At 42.3% G+C, this 9,452-nt stretch overlaps 2 protein-coding genes across 2 annotated transcripts in view; both read right to left on the bottom strand.

The window, feature by feature from the left end:
* The window catches only part of TSG101 (tumor susceptibility 101), a gene marked incomplete in the record, with an annotated part of 15,923 nt that extends 15,081 nt beyond the window's left edge, over positions 1–842 (bottom strand). The window contains 1 exon segment of the mRNA XM_072422232.1: positions 690–842. Coding sequence (XP_072278333.1) covers positions 690–731 — 42 coding nt within the window.
* Positions 843–4,350: 3,508 nt separating this feature from the next.
* The window catches only part of UEVLD (UEV and lactate/malate dehyrogenase domains), a 17,922-nt gene continuing 12,820 nt past the window's right edge, over positions 4,351–9,452 (bottom strand). The window contains exons 10-12 of the mRNA XM_072422231.1: positions 8,316–8,406; positions 7,572–7,695; positions 4,351–6,047 (exon numbers count right to left, since the gene is read on the bottom strand). Coding sequence (XP_072278332.1) covers positions 5,880–6,047; positions 7,572–7,695; positions 8,316–8,406 — 383 coding nt within the window. The 3' untranslated portion in view covers positions 4,351–5,879. The remainder of the gene's footprint in view (positions 6,048–7,571; positions 7,696–8,315; positions 8,407–9,452) is intronic.

The raw sequence follows: 9,452 nt of genomic DNA, 5'->3' as shown, positions 1-9,452 counted from the left end.
GGTGGGGGAAAGAGAATAATACGGTCTGAAGGGGGCGACTGTTGGGGGTGGTAATAGAATGAGACCACTGAAAAGCTAGGAAGACGTCAGTAAATGTGTCACATGAGGGGGACGAATGTCATGTGAATGTCAGTAAAATTGGAGCTAGAGAAGTGGGGTGATAAGAAGGAAATATATAGGGAAAGCAGGAGGACAGAGTGGTGACAGAAGGGTAAATAGGGTGATTTAATATAAGTGGGGGCAGAAGGAAGGGATTAATGGATGACAGTAAGCTGCTGGGGGTACAGGGGTATAGAGTGGGCATCTCGATGATTGGGGGGGGGGGGGAAAGGGGGGGGGGGGCAGTAATGGGATATTGATAAGAAAGTGACAGACATGATGGGGCATATAATGGACTGACAGCAGGGTGATACATCAATAGTCAGGGAACACTGGGGTAACAGGAAGTAGATGGGGCAGTAATAGTGGATAAACAAGGCAACAGCAGGAGAAAGGAACAGATGACATATTGGGGTGACAGGAGGAGGGTGAAGGGACAACACTGGTGGGGAGGGGCATTGGGTTGGGGGAAGATAAATAAAGTCCCAGTCAGGTTACACGGAGAGGGAATAGGATAACAGGAAGCGCAGGACCTCTTGCTGACAGAAGAGGAAGAAGAAGTGACCCTGCGGAGGGCGTGGCTTTCTCACCTTGCTCAGCATCTTCTTGAGCTGGGCCTCGGACACCGCCATGGTGATGGGGGTCCCTCCGTCCTCTCCGCTCACTCCCTGAACCAAACCCAGCCGATCCGGAAACCCAGCTGTCTGCACTACCACTTCCGCTTCAGGCGGCTACGTCACTTCCCTGGATACAGGCTTTTGTCACCATGGCGACTCCAGCCGGGACCCATGCTGCCATATTGGAAAAGGGCAAAAAAAGCTGCTTTTCCCCTCCTTTCTCACCCTTCTCTGCACCTGACAGGCTGGCTGTTGGGGAAGGAGTGATGTCACCTCCATATCTGCCTCCTATTTTAGGATTCATGTACAGCTCACTGAATAATTCTCCCATTTACACATTTGTCCTTCAACCCTTATACAGATTAAGTAATTGGGATAGTGGGAGGTAGTAATGTTGCTCATAGCAACTGACTGGCTTTATGCTCACTTGTCTACATCTTTCCTTTTTACCATTTTTTAATATTGTGTTAAAAGGGCAAAATATATTATTTTTTAATATGTCTTATGATGATAATAAATAAAAATAAACATTGCACTGCACTGTATTATGGTCCTCCATTTCCTTTCCCCTCCTGTTGTTTATCCCCCTAAAACCAATTTCTCCCTCCAATCACATCATCGTCTCATTCTTTCCATGACACCCTGCTCCAAATGTTACCCCATTGCTTTCCTGATCCATTGCCCCCCCTCCCCCCCTCAAACCCCAATACCCCCAACACTGTCACCCCAATGCACCTCAACTTATTTTAGCTGTAACCTCAATACCTACCACTAACAACCTGTTATCATAATGCCTCCTCTTTTCCTTGTATGTAACCCCAAAGACACCCTATTGCCTGAACCCCCCCATCATTACTCCCTCCGCTCCCTGTCTGTAACCCCAACACCCCTTCTTCCCTGCCCTCACTTTACACAACCCCACACTACTGCCCCCTCCCTACCCTGGCTGTAACCTTAACATCTTGTATTCCCTGCTACCCCCTACCTCCAAGTCCTGCCATTCTGATGATTCCTCCTTCCCCTAACTTTACCACACTACCTTCCATTCCCTGCCCTCCGCCATGCAAAACCCTGTCACCCTACTGTGCCCTTTCTTCATCTAGTTGCAACACCAATACCACAAATTTGTTTCCTGTATACACCTATTACCCCACTACATTCATTGCCTTCCATCCTCCTACCTCCCAAACTCATAACCATAATGCCTGCTCTTTCTCTTGTATGTAAACGCAATAGCATCCATCGGCTGCCATCGCCATTAACTTCAATGTCTGTACCCTTATAATATCTATTCTCCACCAACCACTTTCAGCCATTACCATTAGCTGTAACCCCAATACTTTGTATTCTATGTCCACAGTACACACATACTTACTTCCTATTCCCCCTAATATACACAACCCCTTCACCCTACTATGCCCTTACTTCATCTGGTTGCAAATTTGTTTCCGATCACCCCACTGCCCCTTCCTTCCATATGCCATAACTCCAGTACCTTCTATTCCATGGCAACTAATAACCCTATTACCCCACTACATTCATTGCCTTCCATCCTGCTACCTCCCAAACTCATCACCATAATGCCTCCTCTTTCTCTGATATGTAAACCCAATAGCACCCCATTAGCTGCCATCACCGTTAACTTCAATGCCTGTACCATAATAACACCCATTGTCTTCCAACCACTGTCTTTTTTTTTTTTTGAAACTGAGTTTTTATTGAAAAATTTTTTTACAAATACAACAAAAGAAACGAAACAAAAAGAACATGGACAAGAACACAGCATACAGGAGCATTAGCAACATATTACCAAAACCATAAGGCATAAAGTAGGAACATATACATATACACATATACATACATAAAAGCTACAAGAAGAAATAGCAATAGTGGAGTGCAAATGATGCAATTTGGTTTCCAGTAATAAACATGACAAACCAGTAAATTCCTGTATACAGGACATAACATCAAAAATGGGGAGGGAGGAAAAGGGAAAAGGGGATTCTGAGGCGATTTGCTATATAACAAAAGGAGGGGAGCAAAATAAGACCATCACATCTGTAATTGAGCATAATAGTCATCCCATGGCTCCCAGACCTGTTCGAATTTAGTGACAGTGTTCCTGAACAGGGCAGTAAGGTATTCCATCATTCGGATATCCTGAATGCAGGCGTATAGTTCTTCTAAGGATGGAGGGGAGACAGACTTCCACTTAATGGAGATCAGGGTACGGGCCGCTACCAAGATGTGTGTGGAGAGCTTGGATATGAGCTTGGTAGGACCTGTTAAGGGCAACCCTAGCAGGTGATGTAGAGGATCTAAAGAAGATCGGCATTTGGTCACCTTCCCCAATAGCTGGTTAACCTTATCCCAGTAACTTTGTATATTAGGGCAGAACCAAAAAATGTGTTTTAGCGTCCCGCGGTAGGACCTACAGCTCCAACAAGTCGGATCAGCCTCTGGGAACAGCCTATGGAGCACGTCTGGGGTGCGATACCACCGGAATAAAATCTTATATAAATTTTCTTTATAAAGAGTACAAATGGAGCTTTTATTTGCTGCCTCCCAGACGGCAGACCACTCCTCCCCATCAAGGGTGCGGCCCAAGAAAGTTTCCCAAGTACACATATAAACAAATTTACCAGAGGACTCCCTTGTTGGCACATGAAGAAGACGGTAGATAGAGGAGATAAGGCCCTTAGCATAAGGACCAGCTGCACACAACCTTTCAAAGGTAGTTTTTTGAGAAAAGCTGGGAGATGGCTGGAGAGAGAGGACAAAATGGCTGATTTGCAAGTATGCATAAAAGGAGGTGCGGGGGAGGTCATATTTCTCCCACAACTCCGGGAAGGTAAGTAATCTCCGCTCCAAGGGATGCAAAATATCCTGGATATGAAAAAGCCCTCTCTCTCGCCAGGAGAGCCACATAGATCTCCAACCACTGTCTTTAACACTGTCACCTACTACCCTTTGCTGTAACCCCAATACCTTCAATTCCATCCCCTGTATACACTTATCTACTTTGTCCAGTTCCCTACCCCCCAATATACACAACCCCATCACCCTGATGCCTTCTCTTTCTCTTGTATGTAAACCCAAGGCCATCTATTGCCTGCCATCACCATTAAATTCAATGCCTGTACCCTAATAATGTCCACTAACCACTTTCACCCATTACCATTAGCTGTAACTACAACATAATACACAACCCCAGCACCCTATTACACCCCTCCATCCCTTAGCTGTAAATGCAACAACTCCTATTCACTTCTTCCTAGCCCTGACCTCCCAACCCTATGACCCTGCTGCCCCATTGCCTTGCCACCCCAATTATCTTGGCCCCGTGTCTTTAATTTTATCCCACTTACCCACTATTGCCACCATACTACACTGCCCGCATAGCCATTGTGCTCTCCCTTGTGTAAGCACCCATTGAACATCCTCCAAAACATCCGCACCTGGTGCAAGATCTCAAACCTAGCTTATATTGTGTCTACAGGGTTTTTATCTGGGATATGTTTATTTACCTTGTGGTTGAACTTGATGGACTTTTTTCAACCTAACCTACTATGTAACTACATTACCCCTTTTAATGTTGAAATCATAGAAACATTAAATAAACACACAAACTGAATTAGTTTCACTCAGATTTATTGTATACATTAGGTCATTCACTGAATGAAGGCATTTTCACCTCGTCCATGATTATCCAACTCACATGTAGAAAATATTCGGTACCACAAATCCCAAAAAGGATGAATCTGCATTTGCGGCAATTGTATTTACAATTTAGAAAACTTTCCTTTCAGGAAAGTGCAAGTAGAACAATTCTGATAGAACTTGATTAGTGTATACGAAATATACTGTAGGAGACAGCACCTATCACCAAAATTGAGAGTAAGGCGATATAACGAGCTTCAACTCCTTAAATGATCTCAATTTATATTTCTCGCCAATCAGTTGGTTCTGTACAGTGCAATAAGATGAGGAAGAAATGGACCATGCTCATTCTCTCTAGTGTTGATAAAATCCTTCCATTGCTCCATGACTTTGGGTGATGGTCTACTTGGCTTTCAAAAGAAAAGGGGAGCAATGAAAGTCAATGAACATATACAGAAAAATGGGTAGACATGGCAGGCAATTTTCAGGGCAGGGTGACCCTGAAGAAGCCATGCAAATACTGCGTTAGGTGTAGGTGCCTAGTTTAGAATAAACCCTTTGTTCACCAAACTTATAGGAGGTCCCCTTTTTGATACTAAATGGCACCACACAGATCTCTTTTACAATGGTAGAGAACAAAGTGCCCCGATCAGGGCAACCATTATACAGTCATGTGATCTTCCTAGTGAAAGCTGGCCAATCAGTGGTTGATACAGGTAACAGTTTAGTGCAAACGTGAAGTGTTTTTAGGTTTTATAAAAAAAAAAAAACTGAAGCAAAAGTGAATCTTTTTCTACACAATTAGATTTTACATTTGATTTTTCAGGAAAATAAATATAAATCCATAATGGAGTAATGATTCTTAGAAAACAGACATGCTATAATTTTGCTGTAGGGTCATAAAGAATTGTTAAAGGGAACCTGTCAAGATGGGTATTGCTTCTCACAGCCAATACCAGAAAGACAAGTCTTGTCTGTGTCCAATCAATACAAAGCAGTATGGTAGAAGGCACCAGTCCTAATAATCATCGCTGCTTCTGCCCACCTAGGGAGCACCACCTAATTTTGGGTGACTGGAGCCTTGAGTTATCACAAATCTCCACTATCTTACAAACCATTGAAAGTGCTGCTATTGACCATTAGAATGCCCTTGTTGGTCTTAGAATGGCGGGGTATGGGGGAAGGGTATCAAATATCCGGGCCACAAGTCCATGCTGAGGATGCAGCGTTTTCCATGAATCCCCAAGCTCAGATCTGAGTTATAAGTCAGGCAAATGCAACCATAATATTCGGATATTGGAAATGACAGGTTCCCTTTAGGCCTGCAAAGGCACACTGACTATTTAAAATTCTTCATCCTTTTTTTCATATACAAACATCAACTTTCTTGCTTTTTTGGTGACCTTGCAAAAATATCTTCATTGTAGGAAAGCGATACCCTGCACTGCAGAGATGGTCCCCACTTTATTGGATAGTAGAATAGAGAAGTCCAGCTCCATCAAATTACAGTTTCAGCTGCTGTTGAAGATTGTGTATGGATAAGGCACTTTTCTGGAGGGCCACAGTCACCATATCGTCTTGTTTCAGGATCTGGGGGTTCCCATATACGCCAGTGTTTCCCAGCACACACGGCATGCTTAAAAACACCTCCTCTTGTATGTTGTAGAAACCCTGAATGATTGCAAAGAGAAATTAGAACCATCAGGATGAAACACCTCTACTTTTTGACTACAAATCCTTCTTAAGCTGTATTCCAGAAGCTCCAACTTTACCAACAAGGTTTTAAATAACCCACTTTTGGAGCACCTAAGAGAAGTCACCTGAAAGGTATACAGATGCTCCTGAATTTCAGATGACAGACCTTCTCTTAAAAAGAAATTGATCATATGGACCTAGGCCAGGGGACACTATAACAACGGAAAATGTCCACAAAGTTGTATCTGGACCAGGTGGCACTAGGCCAATGACATAGAACATAGGTCCGGGACACTGGGACAACTAGAAAGACATGAAGGACTTTATCTTTGAGGGAACACAAGAACATTAGGAGTGGAGCCAAGCTAGCGGGCCAAATGGCTTTTCTAGTTCAGCTGACACTAGGCCAATGAGAAGTGTTCAGAGATTTGTTTCCTAGGTCAGGGGACACATTGAAACAATAGGAGGCCTCTGTCTTGGCCAAAGGACATAAGGACATCAAGAATGGCTTCTACGTCCTTAACCAGGCTAGTGAACACTATAGCCATAGGAAAGGCACAGTGATCTGTTTCTAGGCCACAAGGACAAGGACATCATCTAGGCCAGCAAAACCTTTGCCAATTGGGAATGCTTATAGATCTGTTATAGCATTTTTTATGGGCATAGTGTCTGCTAGCCTACATAAGGACCTAGAAGCCGTTCCTAATGTTCTTGTGTCCCTTGACCAAGATTGGGGCCTTCGAGTCTTTCCCATTGACATAGTGTCCTCTGATTTAGATAAGGACCTAAAAGTAATTCCTAATGTTCTTGTGTCCCCTGACCAAGATAAAGGCCTTCAAGCCTTTCTCATTGTCTTCATGTCACCTGGCCCAAAAACAGATCTTTGAGTATTTCTCATTGGCATAGTGCCCACTGGCCTAAATAAGGACGTAGAAGCCATTCTTAAAGCCCCTGTGTCCCCATGGCCCCTATGACACTATGCCCATTGAAAATGCTTAGAGATCTGTTTCTAGGCCAGGTGGCACTTGGTCAATGAGATATAAACATAGGCCAGGGGACACAATGATAACAGCTTTAAGCCTATGCTTGGCCAGGGAACAAAATGACATCAAGAATGCCTTCTAGGCCAGTGGACACTATGCCAATGAGAAATGCTCATGCAATCTGACTCTATGCCATGAAGACTGGCACAAGGAGAAATGCTTGTGGGTCTATATCTATATGTAGATGCACAGGTTGACTATTGCCATTAGGACAAAAGCAAAGGAATAAATGCCTTTACTTGGGCAAAGAAGCAACTAGGCCAAAGAAATATCTGCCTCTATGCCAGGGGACACTGGGCCAATGGGAAAGACTTGTAGGCCCGCATCTATACCAGAGGACCCTAGGTCAGAGGGAAAAATTTGGTCTGTTCTGCTTCTTAACCTTAATTTGTCAACTTGTGATGTCATATTTCTTGCAGCAGTTTTGTATTGGAATAGTAGTATGAGAAATAATTACCTTGACAAATGTGGAGACCGAATGGGTCTTTTTTTTGTTTTGAACAATGGAGTCAGTGAGTTCAGCTATGGATAAGCCAATGGACCATGATCGCTGCCCTTTGCCTTTCATGACCTCCAAGGACCTAAGGATAAAAAAAACATTATTTAAAGTTTAGGTTTACTAATATTGATATCAAATATTGCATTTTTTAGGGACTTCTGTTGGAAATGAGCTCTGTGGTTGGCTCTGATGCTGTGCAATGCCGGGGCCACGCTGAAAGGGAACCTATGCGAAGTGAAATAGGAACTCTGCCACTGCTGATTTCCTGAAAATGCACCACATGAAGTCAAAATTTGCATTATTGTTTTGGATCATTGCCTGTATGAAATCATCAGAAAGGCATGAAAGCCAGGAACCCAGTATGAAAGATCATAAATGGTAGCCCTAATATTTCCACTTTAAAGAGGTCCTAAATGGCAAGAGAAAAGTGAGCAAGACCGTAGTGACCTCATCAAATGTGTTCAGATCTTTGGAAACTGTATAAACAGAGGTAACAGGGCTTTGGATATTACAATGTATCAAGTAAATAATTATAAAGCTACAGAACAGAAGTGCCTAGGCACAATTTATCCTTCAGGAGGAATTCAGATTAGAAAATACATTTTCAGGGTAATGCCTAGGAACAAACAACATTTCTATACATTTCCTATGGAACTGCAAACATCCAAGTTGAGTTCAGGTTCTCTTTAATGGACACACTACCTGCTTGCCAGCTGCTCCTGTAAGATCTTGGGATATATTTTTGTAGGTGATTTGTGATGGTTTGCAGCATCTTCATCACTCCATGCAGCCACTGTAAAAAAAAAAAAAAGTTGCCATTAGCTGATACAATGAGGTTTGCAGTTTTTAGAACAACTAATTTCTCCTTTGTCTCCATTGCTTTTGAACTGTTCTGTAAATTTGATGCCGGAGGTATGGGATGAGTATCTGAGCTTTGCAAAGCAATTTGGGATTCAGATCTGGAGATGCATATGGAGAATGTATTTTGGAACAAGTGGCCCTTAATTCTTCCTTCCTAAAAGTTGTACAATTGCACTTCTTGTATTGTCATGGAGGATCCACTGATGGCCCTAGGCAGAGGAATATCTGCACCATGCATCTTCTAGAGGAGTCCATACAGAAATATATGGAAATCCGGCAAATGCAAATCACTTAAAGACATGTTGGTGCTGGTGGGATCTCCAAGTCAACATCTTGGGAATCCTATTTAAATATCAAAGTTTATATTAGAAGGAACTGCTCCTCTAGGGAAGTTTCAGATCATAGAACTTGGTCATTGTTCTTTAAATTTGTATGTAATTACAATCAGCTCAATGTAAATAATCTTTCAGTGATTCTTTCACTTATCTCCTAATCATTCTATGTAAATATAAATGATGTATGAGCTGGCAAGATTTGCAGACCTGCTTAGCAGAGTCGCTATAGCTTTCTCTTTCCCAGGGCTGTTCAGCCAAAGTGTATAATGTTACTAAATAAACAGTACGATGATTAGTTTAATACTTGGCTTAGATGATAACGGCAGCTCTGTGATTTCATGCAGCTAGGTGAAATCCATTAAATTATATTTCTGGGTTAAAGTTTGTATTTGCCTTCTATGTGACAGTAAAAAAAATGCAACAGCAAAACAAATAAAATATTATATTTAATGTACACTGCCTGGCTATAAATAAATCCCTGCGTAATATGTTGACGCTATAAAAATACAGTTTATTATTAATAATAATATAATTAATAATTGCATAATGTTACTGAAAGGATACCACAGTGTATGCATGTCACAATCAAAACTAAAGATAGTCCAATGAAATATTGGAGCATGTGACTTCTATTTGACCAGGC

The sequence above is a fragment of the Pyxicephalus adspersus genome, chromosome 9, assembly GCF_032062135.1.
Source record: "Pyxicephalus adspersus chromosome 9, UCB_Pads_2.0, whole genome shotgun sequence".
In the NCBI taxonomy this organism is placed as follows: domain Eukaryota; kingdom Metazoa; phylum Chordata; class Amphibia; order Anura; family Pyxicephalidae; genus Pyxicephalus; species Pyxicephalus adspersus.
The sequence above is the reverse complement of the archived record's forward strand: the minus strand, read 5'-3'. Positions and strand labels throughout refer to the sequence as shown.